Consider the following 17,590-nt stretch of genomic DNA (forward strand, 5'->3'; position numbering starts at 1 on the left):
GAACAAGAAGAAGAAGAAGAAGAAGAAGAAGAAGTAATGAATGAATGAATTGCGAAAGAAAAAAAGAATGAATGAAGTGCATGAAACCTCAAGTTCAGAATGAATGAATGAAGTGCCTGAAACCTCGAGTTCATACCATCGGAACATTATTCAGATTAGACGTGTGGTAAGTAAAATTTCTGAAGATCTCATATATTAAGAACCAAAGTTACATGCTCAATTTGAAGGTACCAGTTGAAGACCAATGATTATAGCAAACTAACATCATGTAAATGACCTAGAAAAACTCGTTCCTTTTCTTGCTTATCTTCGCAATAGACCAGCACATATACCTATCAGAATAACAACTTGAAGAGCACAAAGATATGCCATCTGTTGCAATAATATGTTTGTTTTTCATGTGATGATGTAAAAAGCCTTTATCGTCAACAAACTCAAACTGTAAGGTCAAGCCTTTATCTGGTATTGGATGCTGTGATCAATGCGTGACTTTGGCCCTGTGCATCAAAACCATTTTCCACGCAAGCCTCACTCAAAAGTCTGGATTGACAGCTATTTCCTTTTACAAATTCTGTTGACAAGAAAGACGGATTTATTCCAATTAGTTCACAGAATCTTTCACCTTTGACATTTAAATGGAAAAGAAGCTACATATGGCATCTCTGGTTTCTGTTCCCAACTTCTAATTTTAAGCTACTAAAAGTTAAAAAGGTTGCAATATAAATACAAAAAGGAATGCCGTCACTAACCTCATTCGGTATTTAATCATGTTCAATTCCAAGCAGTTGGAGAGATTCAGGGCCAACAAGGAATACACGTCGAGTTTGGTATCGGAAAACTACTACTCCTTTATATGCAGTCCTTGGTACACCATCCTGCGATAAGAAGAAAATCAAATGAGAAGTTTTATTTTTTATTTTTTAATTACTTTATTTATTTATTTATTATTTTGTTTTACTTTGTTGAAGGAAAATTTCTACAATAACAATGGCAAAATAGGCCAGTATGCATGTGGAGGGTCCTGATCTTTTAAAATGTTAGAATGCATATAAAATGTGCACACACTGTACTCACAAGTGTAGAAGAGGGTGCATGCAAGCCACAGACTCATAGAGAGTGCAATTTTAAGCATTATTATAAATTCCTGAGTTTGAAAATAAGAATTCTATTACAGGGAACCTATCTGGGTCCAATCGAAGCACACCACAAGCCTCATAGCCACAGATCAGGATATGGAGGGATAAGACCATTACCCAAGGTTCTAATACATCAAAGTAAACTATGTCCCAATTAGACCTAGAGGGGGATAAACAGATCACTTGCACACTTTGATCATTTTTGTAAATTTCAATTTTAACCAATTTCAAACTAATTAATCAATCATGATAACGCAATTCATAAATCAATCCAACAATCCAAACTGTTAGACAATACAGCAAAGTAAATCAAAGACAAATTTTTGTGGAAAATTCAAAAGGAAAAAACCATTGGACCTTAATAAAGCAACTACTAAAATCCTAAAAACTCCCAGTTGCTTCAGATTAGGCTCACGCCAAATGTTACTCCTTAGGCTCTGCTGCTGTCAATCTACAAATCTTCTCCTCATGCGATCCACTCTTCCTCTCGTAAATGATTTCCTTTACAATTCATTCAACCTTCAATCTATTGATGTCTAGATGTTGTGATTGATCAATCTTCAACTCTTACAAGAAGCTTGTACTAGAACTCAATCAAACAAAATATTAATGCTTTGCTCAGTAGGAATGAAGGAAGAGGGGTGGAGGGAAAATAAGAAGGAAGGAACAAACTTCCTTCATTTGGTAGAGAGGAGACAAGGAGAGAGGATAAAAGGAGCGATGAGTCATCCTTCCTCCTTTACAAATTTTCATCCCTCCAAATATGGGCGGAAGAGAGGAAGGAAGACAAGAGGTGCTATTATGGAAGTTTTGAATTACAATACAATCCTAAATTATACAACTTTTAAATTACAATACAATCCTCTATAAATCAAAATATTATAGATAGTGATGGGCATAGTGGTAAAAACTATTTAAAATTCTATGTTTCCTTCTCTCCTAATGAACACAATAAATTGTGAGCTTATTCTCTCATCTTTCATCAAACAAAACAAAAAGATGGAATGACATAATCTCTTCTCCAGTGATGTCTCATCCAGCCCTTCTTCTCTCCCTTCCATCCAAGTTTTTCTTTCCTACCAAATGAAGCATAAGGCATTCTATGAAAAACCTAAGGAAAAAAAACTCTCAATATTGTGCCTCTCATTCTTACTCACATATGGTGTAATTCCCTCTCTCCCTCATTGTTTTGAATATCCTAGGACACCTTTTTATAGTGTTGGAGTAATTATAAGTTGATTAGGAATGTTTTCAATGAGTGTTGGAAGGTTTAGAAATAAATAGAGTTTTGGAAGCGCAAATTTTACCAATGTCGGGTGTCTACCAACCGATCCAAGGTGTGTTCAATCTATTCAAACAACTATGGCGGTGATTGATTGATCGGGGGTTCAATCGTAGCATTCCAAAGTGAGTTCGATCAATTGCACTTTTCATCCGAACCTGAATGTACATACTCTGACTTTGGACGCTTCGTTGAGGGGTCAAATAGAATCAAAATTTGACCTATAATATAATGTTGGAAAACTTATCAAGTCTACATAGTGGAAATGAAAAGTTCATAATGAGATTCCAAGTAATCTATTTTTAAATACCCTAACCAAAACTAGATTTTAGTTGGGTTTCAACTTAAACTCAAAATCTCAGCTTCCTGAGAAAAAGTAAGGTTTCCAAATTCATTTTCTGATTAAATAATATTCAACTTTAGCCTTTCTAATTAAGCTTAAACTTTGAAAAACTCATAATAAATACAAGTTTCCTAATGGATTATAGACCAATTTAATCAATTTTTGAAGGTTGATTAGGAACTTTTAAATCAAATTAATTATTCTTAAACCTATGGTCTTCTAGGTCACTTACCTCTACATTGTGTGATTGGCAGAGCTTGAAACAAAATGCTGATGCAATCTTTCAGCTCAGTCTTCAATCTATAATTAAAGCTTCAACATTGATGTGAATCTTCCACGGAATGACCAACCTAGACACAACTTTTGCTGAATAAGCCAACCCATGACAGTTCTTTCAACAAAATTCTTCAAGATTTAGGGATGCAGGGATAAGCATTAACGCTATTGTTGTACAATATTGTATGAGTTGTCACGTTGTACAGTATTGCATGAGTTGTCACGTTGTACAGTATTGTATGAGTTGTCACCTACCCCTCATTACCATATATAGAATTACCATGTATGGAGTTTACTTGTTCTCCACTCACCTACTCCCATAGCTTCTCCTATATAAACACAATTGTATTATTGTATTACTCACTCAATAAGATCAGAGCGGAAATCGATCCCTCTGTTAGTCTTATTCAGACTCCGATCTTGATTCCATCTCGGCTTTCTCTCAGCAATCGCTTCTTGGCGATCTCTCCTCGGTGATCTCAGTTCTCGTCTCGACAATCTCTCTCAGATCCCTCTTCGGCTTTCTCTCAACAATCTCTTCTCGGTGATCATTCCTCAGTGATCTCAGTTCTAGTCTCGGCAATCTCTCTCGGATCCCTCCTCGGCTCTCTCCTCGATAATTTCTCTAGGGTTCATCTCGGCTAGATCTTGGTTCTCTTATCTTGGTTCCCTCTTACTACTATATCTCATTTGTTCGGCAGCTCTTGTGATGGATACTAAGGAATCCCATCTACTTAGGTTAATCACCAGCACCAAATTGAAAGGCTCAAACTACCTTCAATGGTCTTGAGCCGTAGAGGTGTTCTTACGGGCTCGAGGAAAATTGTCATATCTAAAATCAACCAAACCCACCAGTGATGAAAAGATTATTGGGACTTGGGAGAAAGAAGATGCTCAGATTATGACTTGGTTATGGAATAACTTGGAGCCTGAGATCTTCAACAACGTGTCATTATGACTTGGTAATGGAACAACTTGGAGCCTGAGATCTTCAACAACATGTCATCCCTATAATCTGCCAAAGATATCTGGGAAAATCTCAGGGACATGTATTCTTCGGAGAAGAATATTTCTCGTATTTATCAGTTGTACCAGGATATTTTTAATCTCCAGCAAGGAGATCGTTCTGTTAAAGATTATTACTTAGAATTGAAGGGAATGTGGGAAGAATTTAATGTCTACCAACCATTGACTACAGATATAGAACAACAAAAAGGGCACAGGGAGGAGTTTCGGGTGGTAAAATTTTTATCTAGACTTAAACCCGAACTAGCTCTGACCAGTTCGCAGATTTTGTCTGGCAAGGAGATACCCACGAGTGAGACTTTTGCTCGAGTTCGAAGAGCATCTATTCATGCCCCTGTGATTGAGAAGGACAACCACTCTGCTTTTGTTGTTCCTACTGAGCGACATGATACTTTCCGTGGAGGACGAGGGGGCAAAGGTCCTTCCAACCCAGGCCGTGGTACTCGTGGCAGCAGAGGGGGTCGCGGCAGCAAGAAGTGTACTCATTGTGGCCGAAACAATCACTATGTTGACTTCTGCTGGGCTCTTCATGGCAAGCCAGCTTGGGCTAATTAAGCTTCGGTTTCTGAGGAGACTACTCCCACCCCTGTGAATGAACAAGTTGTTCTCTCCAAAGCCAAATATGATTCTCTGGTAAAGCGTGAGGTGCAAATTAGCCCTCCTCCACGACTACTATAGGTACTTCAGGTAATACGTGTCTCCATGCTTCCTCTTCTACACCTTGGATCATTGATTCAGGGGCATCCAATCACATGACAGGTAACCCATCTCTTCTTTCTGATATTTCTCATGTTTTCTCACCATTGGTTGTTACTATAGCAAATGGTGCCAAATCACCTGTTCATGGAATTGGTACCTTCCATACTTCGGGTCTCACTTTTTCATATGTTTTATATATCCCTCAATTTTCATTCAATTTACTGTCAGTTCGCAAAATCGTATCAGATTTAAATTGCTCAGTTACATTTTCTCCTTCCTGTTGTGTCTTTCAGGATCTCAAGACAAAGAAGACGATTGGTGGGGGGTTTGAGAAGTAGTCCGACAGCTCTATATTCCACCTCCTCTTCAGCTTACTAGTGGCATTGCCGCCTTAGACATCCCTCTTCAAATAGTCTTCGAGCCTTGGTCCCTTCTTTAGTTGATTTTGCTAAGTTTAATTGTACTTGCGAACTTAGCAAACATCGTCGGGCTACTTTTAAGTCTCGTTTTGATAATAAAAGTTTAAAACCTTTTGAGTTAGTACATTCGGATGTTTGAGGACCAGCTCGTACTACTGATTTATTTGGGGCTCGTTATTTTGTCATTTATTGATGATTATTCACGTTTAACTTGGGTTTATATTCTTAAAGATAGATCTCAAGTATTCTCTGTTTTTCAATCCTTTTATGCTGAAATTCAAAATCAGTTTGATGCAAAATTACTTGTTCTTAGAACTAACAATGCCCTTGAATATACACTTCATGTTTTTCAAAAGTTTCTTGAGTCAAGGGGCATTATCCATCAACCATCTTGTCTTGATACCCCTCAGCAAAATGGAGTTGTTGAACGGAAGAATGGCCCACTCCTAGCTATCGCTCGTGCCTTAATAATTCAAATGCATGTTCCAAAACATTTTTGGGCAGATGCAGTTCTGGTTGCTGCTTATCTTTTAAACCACATGCCTTCTAAGGCCTTCAAGGAAAATCACCCTTTCAAATGATGTTTCCTAACAAAAACCCTTTTTCCATTCCTCCAAAAGTGTTTGGGTGTGTCTGTTTTGTTCATAATCTAAGCCCAAGACGAAACAAACTTGATCCTTGTGCTCACAAATGTATTTTCTTAGGTTATTCTCGCACTCAAAAGGGATATAAATGTTACAGTATAACTCTTCGTAAACAATTTGTGTGTGCAGATGTAACTTTCTTTGAGGATGTTCCTTTTTATTCCCAGGAAGGCAGTCATTTGGAGGACTCTATTCTTCAAGAGTCTGTTCTTCCAACTCCAGTTTTTGATTTTGACATCCCACCAGTTCTTCGTGTCTATGCTTGTCGCCGGAAAAGAGTAATTAATCATGCTCCAACTGAAGTAGTAAACCTAGCCGTGCCACTTCCACCAGTCGCTTCAACTCCTAGAGATTCTTCTATCTCTCCAAACTCTGATTTTGATCAACCTATTGCTGTTTGGAAAGGTAAACGGTCTTGTACCAATCACCCTATCTCCAATTTTGTATCATATAATAAATTATCCTCCTCCTTTCAAGCTTTTTGTTTGTCATTATCCTCTATTGCTCTTCTTAAGTCCTACAGGGAGGTACTTTCTCATCCAGGGTGGAGGAAAGCTATGAAAGAAGAAATAAACGCTTTAAAATTGAATCATACTTGGGACCTTGTTCCTAAGCCCTACTGATACTCAAGTTGTTGGTTGTCATTGGGCTTTTACTATTAAACAGAAGCCTAATGGTACTGTTGACCGTCTCAAAGCTCGACTTGTTGCTAAAGGCTACACTCAAACTTATGGCCTTGATTATACTAAGACATTCTCTCCTGTGGCCAAACTGAATTATGTTTGTGTGATAATCTCTCTTGCAGCTAATCTAGATTGGCCACTTCATCAACTTGATGTTAAAAATGCCTTTTTCCATCGTGACCTTACTGAGACAATCTATATGACTCAACCGCTTAGGTTTAAGTCTAAGGGGGAGTGTGTGTGTCATCTCATGAAGTTTATCTATGGCCTCAAATAGTCCCCTCGTGCATGGTTTGATAAGTTCAGAAATGCAGTGTTAGCTCATGGTATGACCAGAAGCCAGGCTGACCACTCTCTTTTTTAAGAAAATGAAACGTGGTATTGTGATTCTTGTGGTGTATGTATATGATATCGTTTTCACTGGCAATGACAAAGATGGGATACAAGTTCTAATCTATCACTTGAGTTCTAGCTTCCTTTATAAGGATTTGGGCAAACTTCATTATTTTCTAGGAATTGAGGTGGCTCGGTCGAAGTAAGGCATTAGTCTTTCTTAGCGGAAGTATACTCTTGATCTCTTACACGATACTGGATATCTTGGTTTGAAACTTGTAGCTATACCTATGGAGACTAATGTAAAACTTAAGGTGGATGATGGTGACCCACTCGACGATCCAGAGATGTATCGGAGACTTGTAGGTAAACTTATTTACCTTACAATCACTCGTCCAGACATCTCCTATGCAGTCAGTGTTGTGAGCCAGTTCATGAACAGTGCTTGGGTACCTCACATGGAGGCAGTTGTACGCATCTTGAAGTATCTCAAAGGTGCTCCAAGATGTGGTCTGCTTTATCGATCTTCTGGACATCTTCGGATTGAGGGATACACAGATGCAGATTGGGCCGGTTCTCCTTCTGATCGACGGTCCACCACGGGTTACAGCACCTTCATAGGAGGAAATCTAGTAACTTAGAGGAGTAAGAAACAATCAGTTGTGGCTTGTTCTAGTGCTGAAGCAGAGTATCATGCCGTGGCACACACTGCCTGTGAACTTACTTGGTTGAAAACCCTTTTACAGGAACTTGGGATTTCAGTTCAGTACCCAATTCCTCTCCATTGTGACAATCAGGCAGCTATTCATATTGCTAGCAATCCAGTCTACCATGAGAGGACTAAACACATTGAAGTAGATTGTCATTTTATTCGATCTAAAGTTGACTCGAATGAGATTGTTACACCTTTTGTTCCTTTTGGTAGGCAGCTTGCAGACATCTTCACTAAGGCGCTTCCAAAGAACTCTATTGATTCCATATGTAGCAAGCTAGGAGGTATTGACATTTACTCTCTAGCTTGAGGGGAAGTGTTGTACAGTATTGTATGAGTTGGCACGTTGTACAATATTGTATGAATTGTCACACGTGTACAATTAGTATTGTATAAATTGTCACCTACCCCTCATTACCATATATAGAATTACCATGTATAGGGTTTACTTGTTCTCCACTCACCTACTCCCGTAGCTTCTCCTATATAAACACAATTGTATTAGTGTATTACTCACTCAATAAGATATACGTTTTCATATATTCTCTTTCTCTCTCTCTTTCAATAGCTATATTAAGAAATTTAAAAAAAAATAAAATAAAATAATTTTTAAGGACTTGATACTACATGCATTACTATGATCACTTGGTAACAAGAAGTTTTAATGTTTTATTTGGATAAATGAATGGATTCAAGGGATTTGGGCTTAAATAAAAACTATTCATTAAATTTGGATCCAAAAGGTTAAAATGATCCAAAAGATACTATAACCAAAATGCATTACTATGAACCTCAGCATTTTTTAAAAATTTGTTTATAACATAACTATCAGCCATTTCCAGTTGGAAAGGTTGTCGTGGCCGATCCCAATGGAAGGGTGAACGTTTCCAATTGGAAGGGTGATGTGCAGATAAGGGTGCAATCATGAAGAGACACGTGGCTTCATCATAGGAAGCCATTTGGTACAACTAATTGCATAGGGACACGTGTTAGCAAAGAGGAGGGAGGTAATTACCTACAAGTTGAAAAGTCGTGGGACACATGGCAGCTAATGAAGGTGCAGTTATTTGCAAGTTAGAGGCAGTTACAGGCAGTTAGAAGATTGTGGTTCATTCCACTTGGCAGTTCCAGAATGTGGCTAGAAGCCTTCAATTGGGTATTGAACCAACAAAACCACTCCTCCAAAGCTACAATTCATGGGAGAGCATATCCTTATATATGTCAACAATGTGAGAAGACTAGGGTAGACATGGGACACGTGGCACAAATCAGATGTTCCACGTGGTACAAATCGGACGTTCCACCTGGAAGCATCTCAACAGCAGATGGAATTGCCACCGGATATAAATAGAAGACTTGGATACATTGAAAGGGCATTTCCACACAGATCAAACAACTCCCATTTTCATCTACTTTTCATTTCAATACATGCACTTAATATTTTCTTAGTGTAATCTTTACCTTTCAAGCACTTTAATTTCCCGCACATGTATTTCAATTCCTTTAATTTCTAGCACTTGTACTTCAGTTCTTAGTTTGATGAAATTCAGTCTAGTTCAGTCCATTTCATTCTTCCAGCAACATTTTCCCCGAGCATTCCCATCTTTTTTACATTCCATCTTTCCATTTCCGAAGTCCTTTTCCACAAAGGCAAAAAGAACCTAGCGAGAGCAGTCATTCCAAACTCTCCACAATCGCCTAAACTTCAAGCCTCTCGCAGCTAGATTTGGAATATAGTTTGGCTCTATTCCATTTCCATTGGATTCTCGGCGAATCCTGGCACGCCTGCACCTTCCACCTTTACACTTGGAACAGACATAATTTTTGTGGCCAAACATATTGGCACGCCCGGTGAGACCACCGGTAAAAGAAATTGGAGATAATGGATGGAAGAAGAATTTCAACGAGTCCTAGCCTATTATTGTCGAAGAATGTGAGTAATATTTTCAAGAACTCAAGGAAAAGCTCCGAGAATGTGTTCGGAATGCAATAGCAAAATAGGAAAGGTCCCGACAGCATATACAACCCTGTCCATGCGCTCAGCAACGGCTACCACCTCAGGCGTTGATTCCACCAGCAATGCAGCCACAACCAACACCAGTTCGGGTTCCACTTCAAGTGAAACCTCAAGTGCAGAACCTTCCACCAGTAGTAGTTCAACTACTTCCACTACAGGTGCAAGTTTCACCCGAGGTGTAGTATCTTCCACCAATAATAGTCCAGCCACCTCCTTCTCAGGTTCCATTTGTGAGCACTCAACAATTTACAACCACACCACCCAGGCCACCTATGACCTTTCCAATGGCGTTTGAAGGACAACCCCCTCTAAAGAAACCTCGATGGAGGAGCAACCTTCTAGTAGATCTAAACCCACCTCTGGTGGTGTTTTGGGGGCAAAACATGGCCAATCAACTGTGTATTTGGCCAGAAGATGTACAAAATCGTTTTCCTTGTAAAACTCCAGACCCCAAGGGGCAACGAATTGGATGGAAGGTATCAAGCCCTCAAGCTTACAACTGTCAGCCTAGACAATAGGCTGAAAATTTCTAGTTGTCCCATTCCTCACCCAATGGAAGTATTATATGCCAAATTCTCACTCATTATCTAAAATTTTATATGCCTTATTATTCGTTAGAGAATATCAGACACAAAATATGGGGGACAATGTTTATACCATAACTATCGGCCATTTCCAGTTGGAAAGGGAGGGTGAACGTTTCCAATTGGACGATTGATATGCTGATAAGGGTGCAATTATGAAGCGACACGTGGTACAACTAATTGCATAGAGGGAGGTAGTTACCTACAAGTTGAAAAGTCATAGGACACATGGCAGCTAATGAAGGAGCAGTTATAGGCAGTTAGAAGATCGTGGTCCATTCCACTTAGCAATTCCAGAACGTGGCTAGAAGCCTTTAATTGGTATTGAACCACCAAAACCACTCCTCCAAAGCTGTAATTCATGGGAGAGCATATCCTTACACGTGTCAACATTATGAGAGACTAGGGGAGACATGGGACACTTGGCACAAATCATACGTTCAACATGGCACAAATCAGACGTTCCACTTGGAAGCATCTCAACAACAGATGGAACTGCTACTGGCTATAAATATAAGACTTGGATAGAATGAAAGGGCATCTCCACACAAATCAAACAACTCCTATTTTCATCTACTTTGCATTTCAATACATGCACTTACTCTTTTCTTAATGCAATCTTTACCTTTCGAGAGCTTTAATTTCCCGCGCATGTATTTCAATTCCTTTAATTTCCAACACTAGTATCCATTTCATTCTTCCAGCTGCATTTTCACCAAGCATTCCCATCTTTTTTCCATTCCATCTTTCCATTTCCGAAGTCCTTTTCCACAAAGGCAAAAAGAACCTAGCAAGAGCAGTCATTCCAAGCTCTCGACAATCGCCTGATCTTCAAGCCTCTCAAAGCCAGATTTGGAATATAGTTTGGCGCTATTCCATTTCCATTGGATTCTCGGTGAATCTGGGCACGCCTGCACCTTCCACCTGTAACAGACAGAATTTTTGTGGCCAAACACAATTCTTCTGTAACTTCAATCCATACGGCATGGAATTCAACTAACACCTTATACCTCATTATTTGAATTCCACATATGTAATCCTCTCAAGTCAATCCACGCATGTTATTAAAACTTAAATCTAAATTACACAATCTAAATTTAAATTATAGTTCTGAAGTAATTGAACCTAAAGTATTAACATGGGGGTTAGGGCTGAGATGCTCCTGTTCATCCATTTGAAATCCTAGCCTAACGGAAATAGGTGATTTAACCATTTTCAAAGAACCAGAAAACAAGATGTTCATTAAACTTAAACACCACCAACAATTTGAGGTCAAATGGATCAATAGAGATCCGAGTATCAGGTACATTCAAAATTAATGACCCAGTCTCTCTCCTAGAGCTCATATGCTTCCATTAAATGAAGAAGCAACAGGGAGTTACAAAGCAAATCAATCATGCGAAATCACCCAGATTCTATTTCTGAGTATAAACAAAGATAAGCTAAACTACCTTCCACTCTTCAAAAATGCCAAATTGAAGTGCAATGCGTTCAAAATCAGCCTGGTCTTTGTACTGAATACGCAGATCACCATCTATGTTATTTGCCTTCAGAACAGCATCAGTTCCATATATGGGTTTTGCATTTTTAACCATGTCAGCAAAGTGCTTCACATACTTGTCCTAAAAATTTAGAATATGTTAGTTGACCACAAAAATACAAAATGCTGAATTCACCTCAAATGGTCATTACAAGTCCCTTATACCTCCATCAGGTAGCTCAGATCCATTCTTTTCCAATCGACCTTTCAGAAAGAGCAAAAACTGTTAATATATTACAAATTGTCCAGAAACTACAACCAGATAGAAAACACTATAAGAAAACTTATCACATGCCTGGACATCATTCAGCTTTATAGGTTCAAGATATTGTTTGAAAAACTGCCCCAAACTAGAACCCTGCAAGGAAATCACAATGACTCGAGATTTGAGGAAACCACAGTTGTAAGGGCATGATGCACTATAATTAGTAACATTAAATATAAAATATGTTATAGGGAATTGATCTGCCAGCAGAGGAAGTATTTGACAGTATTGTCTAAGTGATGCAAAAAACAAGAATTCAGATGCTTGAAGTTCAAATTTTAGAGGAACGCCTGCGTCACAGAGAATTTTTTGACCCATAAGATTGCATAATATATTCAGCCTTAACATAATCACATTAAAACCATAGTTACAGAACACCAAGTGGAAGTTGTATACATGATCAATACAGTATCACAAAAATGATAAAATGCGAGGACTCAAAATTAAATGAGAAGCCTGTCTAGAAAACTCATAAACTTCGATAAAACTAAAAAGAAACATTAGAAAGAAAAAAAAATGTTGTGCAGTACATCAAGGTGCAAAGTTTAGATAATAACTAAAGGAACATGTAAAAAAAATGTTCGATTATATTTGGAAAAAAAAAAAAAAAAAATGGCTTCAAAAGCATAAACAAAGAGAGAGATTTATCGAAACAAATTGAACCAGAATTTCCTGACCATAAAGTTCATTGTGAGTTTCCCTGAAGTTTCTAGAGCGTTTCCAAAATGTTTTAGAAGGTTCCCTATAAATTTCTTGAAAGTTTTGTCCTAGCATATGAAAGATTTTTTTTCCCACATAAAACAGATTTTCCCAGCAACGATTTTAGAACAGCATGTGGACAAAAGTATACTTTTAATTATGGAGGAAAAATCTGAGAATCATTTAGAGAATTAACCAAACCTGCACAAATGCACACATCGTTACTGAGGCAACTGTAAGAAGATATCTCAAAATCGAGCTAAAGACCATAAATGGTACAAAACGACAATATTCAATGTAAAAGAATGTACCACCGCCATAGAACTAGAACAACTAAACATTTATGTTATTTTGCTGAGAAGCTATTCATTTCAAGGAAAAAAGAAACCCTCACTTTTGGAGGAGCTGAGGAAAAGACATAAATATATAAACAAATAGTATGAAATGTTCCATAGATAAATATGCCTATTCTAACATATCCCAAAATAAATACAGGGTATGAATGGCATTGAACAAAAAAAGATATTCTGAACATTGAAACAGATATACGTACATGCTCGCCAAAATTATATGTTCTGCAAACTTCTGGACGAATAAACTGTCGGCCTTTGTGATTTTCTTTCAACCTCAACCAATCATCCCAGTAAGTGAAATTCTTTTGTCAAAGAAACTGTTTCAAGAGATGTGTATAACAATCTGAAAGTTTGAACTACATACTAAAATGCATTAGACTAAAAGGATATGCCTTTGGCCACTTTGGAGACAGTTCATCCCATGTAGTTTTAGACAGCATCCATCCTAGACCGGGAAAAAAATCTGAACGGTAAAGTATATCTGCATAGAGTATCATACAGATGATCAGATCAGATCATATTTTTCAGTTTTTCTTTCAGAGAACAACCTATAGATATTGCCCAACCTGTATAGAATTTATTGTCATCAGACCGGTCACACTGGTGGAGTTAAAGTATAGTAGTAAGCATGCAAAGATGCACACACACAAACCAAGAAACATGTCTACAGGATGAGAGTGTAACTGAAATGGAAATTTTATGAAGGCTGAGTTGCAAGACTGAAATGGATGCATTATGAAGGCTGAGATGCAAGACAATCTTAGAATCGGGAATTTAGACTCTTCACAAGAACTAAGAGCTAGGGCCAATAAATGAGAAGATGAGAGGAGGCTTAAATTATTATGTTCATGTATCATAAAAATCAATGAATGTGCTAGTAAGGAGCAATATAAATAGAAGGTGCCAAGGAACAGGAGTGTTAGGTATATGAGTCATATGTTGAAAATTTCCTACTAAAAACTTAGGTTGTAATGAATCAAAGCGTCTTGACAACTCAAGTACAACCATTGAAGACAAGGCGGACACAGACGTGTGAAGAAAAAAAAAAAGAAATCTGCATCCTCAATCATATATCTAAGGCGAAGGTAAATCAACCTCAGGAAGAACTTAAATGACCTAAATTGATCTTGGAGAGGCTCAAAGTTTTGATTTAAATGAGTTTCTGAAAATTGGCTTTTCAAAGTTAAAGGATTTAAACATTTTACAAAACTGTATTTCAAACTGAACAGCAGAGTGCATTGATTGATAGGTCGATTGGTGCATTCTAGCTGATTGATCAAGGGACTGTCTGAATTTGCCGGAACAATATATCAAGAACATCGACTAAATGGTCGACCAATAGAAGCAACTCCAAAAGGCGTCAATCGAAGCTCCATCGATTGAACCCTGTGGACACACTTTTATGGAGACTCTCTCAAATCAGAATCCTAAAAGGATTGTACCTACCATCCTACATGGTAAAGAAAGTCTAGATTATCTCTCATGGGAGCTTTCAATTCTTTACATATTGTTGGGAGAAAGTATACTTTTAGAGAAAGAAAACCTAGAGAATCAATCTAGGGATCTTCGTATATACTTTTAGAGAAAGAAAACTTAGAGAATCAATCTAGGGATCATCGTATATACTTTTAGAGAAAGAAAACTTAGAGAATCAATCTAGGGATCTTCGTAAATTATCATACTATATGTGATCAATAGAATCAAAGCATGGAGTAGAATTGAAATTATCCACCAAATGCATCAACTGAGTGGTTCGCAAAGAACAAGTTGATCGAACATTACTAGTCATTGGAAAGATCAGAAATCCATGAAGAAGCAGATAATGTGAGGAGCGAGTCTGTCGATGAATCAACGGCCAGAGGATCTGGGGAGGTCTTGCATAAGTCTAAGTCAGGACAGACTGAGTGATTCTTAGGTTAGAGTCCTGTAACTTATTCTGTAACCTCTTTCTCATATAACAAATTTTGCTGTCTTAAAAAAAAATAGAAATTTGATCCTCGGTTTTTCTTTTGTTTATTTTTATATCTCCTATATGTTTTTCTATATCTTTTTGTCAGTTATGTAACAAAAAGGGCCATAAATGGTAGAATAAATGGGATACTATATTAAGGGGGAGAGATGTTTTCAGCCTTATGATATAATAGAGCCTTGATATTCATGTTGTATGTCTTGTTGCTTCATATATCATGTTTTTATATTTATTTGTGCTGACAAAATTATGCTTGGATATGTTTTCCATGTTTGGAATTTATGGTCAACATTATGCGTAATTTGGAGTTGACTGAGAACATAAGCAGATTTTGAGTCGTCATATTTCTTTCTATGTACATGTGAGGGTGATTTGGATTTTTTATTAGCTCAGTTATCCTTACGCATGTACTTGGTTTTAAGTTCTGTTTTGGAATTGCCAAAGGGGGAGAATGTTAGGAATATGAGTAACGTGTTGGCAATTTTTTACTCAAAACTAGGGTTTTAATGTGTCAAAGTGTCTTTAATCATTCGCGTACAATCATTAAAGTTGGTGCAGATACAAATTTGCGAAGAACACAGCAAGAATCCACATCTTCAATCTCATATCTAGGACACATGTAAATTGACCTCAGGAAGATCTTAAATGACCTAGATTGATCTATGAGAGGCTCAAAGTTTCATTTTAAATGACTTTTTTGAAATATGGCCTTTCAAAGCTAAAGGATTTAAACATTTTTCAAAACTGTATTTTATTATTGATGTATTCTTGGCAAGAAACTCACAAACCCATTTGCCCTCATGGTGTCTGGAACCCTCACCTTCCAGAGACTGCCAATTGATAAGTTGCATGATGGAGGGACTGTCTGAATTTACACAATCATAGACTGAGAGCATCAACCAAATGGTCCAATAAATTGAAGCAACTCCTAAGGGCCTGTTCACTAACGCTTTTACTTTCTTCAAAAGTAAAATCATGATTTTACTTTTTTGAGATGAAGTAGAAAGTAAAATGATGTTTAATAAGAAGATTTTATTTTTAATATTTTGAAAGTAAAGAACAGAAAGTAAGTTTAATAATTTTGATTTTAGTTTTGCTTTCCTGTTATCTTTCTCTTCTCTAAATTTTGATTATGATGAGTACAGAGTGTGTGTGTGTGTGTAGATATATATATATAAGAGAAGGAGTGAGTGTTGTATGCAACTAACAGATTTTAGCATAAAACAGAGCATCAGAAAAAACCAAAAAAAAACACAATGTCATTGAGAAGGACGAGCAAGAAATTCACGAAACTGGGTCTCTCAATGCCGGACTAAACTTGGTCTGCTCCGGCGTGCCATTAGTCGACCCAGTTTCGGTGTGCACCAACCAACCCAGAAGCAAGGTGTAAAATTATGATTTACTTTTAGTAGTGACCAAACTCTTCTCTTGAATGACTGGCCTCAACTCCTCCAATATTCAATTGGGTATGGAGACCTCATGCTTCGTGAGCCCATTCATGGGATTTTAGTATATTGTCTGTAAGAGATGAGTAACCCAGTGAATCATCTCTCTCTTTAGATGTCGGATCGTGGACCTCAACCTCATCAATTTCTCTCTATATACTGTTTGCCGATGCCGGAATCCACGGAAACCACAAACTCGAATTTGGGTCTCCCTCTTCGATGCCGGAATCCACGGACAAACTGACTAGGAATAGAACTTTGGAGAGTGAATTGCTTGTGGATGCGAATTTGGGTCTCCCTCTCTGATGCCCAATTGCCGGATTCCTTGCACGCATCGTCACAGCCTCGTCGCCGTTTGGTCCGCCGATAAGTTCAATCCGGCCTCGCTTGGAGTCACTGCTAGCCGCCCCCGTTCATATACTTTCAGCCAAATTGGCTTAAGGTTAAACCGAGAGAGAGAGAGAGAGAGAGCAAATCTGAGCACTACAGTAAAAGGAAATAATTCCTTGCTACAGTACAGAAATAGAGAAAGTGAGGATTTCTCACTTTTTCTTCTCTTCACAAAATTAGAAAGTACTTCCTTAAAATTGAAAAGTGAAAATATTTTACTAAACATGATTTTGACTTTTGATTCCTATTTTTGTAATTGACAGTAGAAATCAAAAATTAATTCCTGTTAGTGAACAAGGCAGTCTGTCGATTGAAGGCTCACTCAATCGAACAAAACCCTATAACGATTTTGCTTACCATACTACATGAGTCTTCTGTAGTGGCTATATATATGAGGTTATTGTGAAAGGTTTAATGTGTGATGAAAGAGAGAGAGGAGAGAGCAGATGGAGCAGAGCAAAATGGTGGAGGCGCAGCCTCAGTTTCATATCATTAACCCTAAACATAAAAGGGTTTATATACAAAGACAAGAAAGGTCTATTTGCATAATGGCCACAAACTCTATATACAATTACAAACTGACCCAACATAAATATATATATCTACATATAAATGTTCTAACACTCACTCTCAAGCTGGAGAATATATATCATATAATCCCAACACGGAACAAATCGCCTTTAACCGATTATGACCAAGAGCCTTAGTAAACATATCTGCTAATTGATCTTCAGACTTCACAAATGGAGTAGAAATGTTCCCACTCAATATTTTC

At 37.7% G+C, this 17,590-nt stretch overlaps 1 protein-coding gene across 4 annotated transcripts in view; it reads right to left on the reverse strand.

Annotated features, from left to right (window-relative positions):
- Nucleotides 1–167: 167 nt before the first annotated feature.
- LOC132300879 (alpha-1,3-mannosyl-glycoprotein 2-beta-N-acetylglucosaminyltransferase) overlaps nucleotides 168–17,590 on the reverse strand; it is a 57,921-nt gene continuing 40,498 nt past the window's right edge. For all 4 annotated transcript variants that reach the window (XM_059798156.1, XM_059798154.1, XM_059798157.1 and 1 more), the window contains 7 exons: nucleotides 13,402–13,492; nucleotides 13,212–13,305; nucleotides 11,990–12,052; nucleotides 11,860–11,898; nucleotides 11,606–11,776; nucleotides 750–875; nucleotides 168–571 (listed from right to left, as the gene is read on the reverse strand). In XM_059798156.1, coding sequence (XP_059654139.1) covers nucleotides 762–875; nucleotides 11,606–11,776; nucleotides 11,860–11,898; nucleotides 11,990–12,052; nucleotides 13,212–13,305; nucleotides 13,402–13,492 — 572 coding nt within the window. In that variant the 3' untranslated portion in view covers nucleotides 168–571; nucleotides 750–761. The remainder of the gene's footprint in view (nucleotides 572–749; nucleotides 876–11,605; nucleotides 11,777–11,859; nucleotides 11,899–11,989; nucleotides 12,053–13,211; nucleotides 13,306–13,401; nucleotides 13,493–17,590) is intronic.

This window comes from Cornus florida, unplaced genomic scaffold (genome assembly GCF_030987335.1).
Source record: "Cornus florida cultivar Cherokee Brave unplaced genomic scaffold, ASM3098733v1 CherokeeBrave_3.0.0_Hap2_Chr03, whole genome shotgun sequence".
Lineage (NCBI taxonomy): Eukaryota > Viridiplantae > Streptophyta > Magnoliopsida > Cornales > Cornaceae > Cornus > Cornus florida.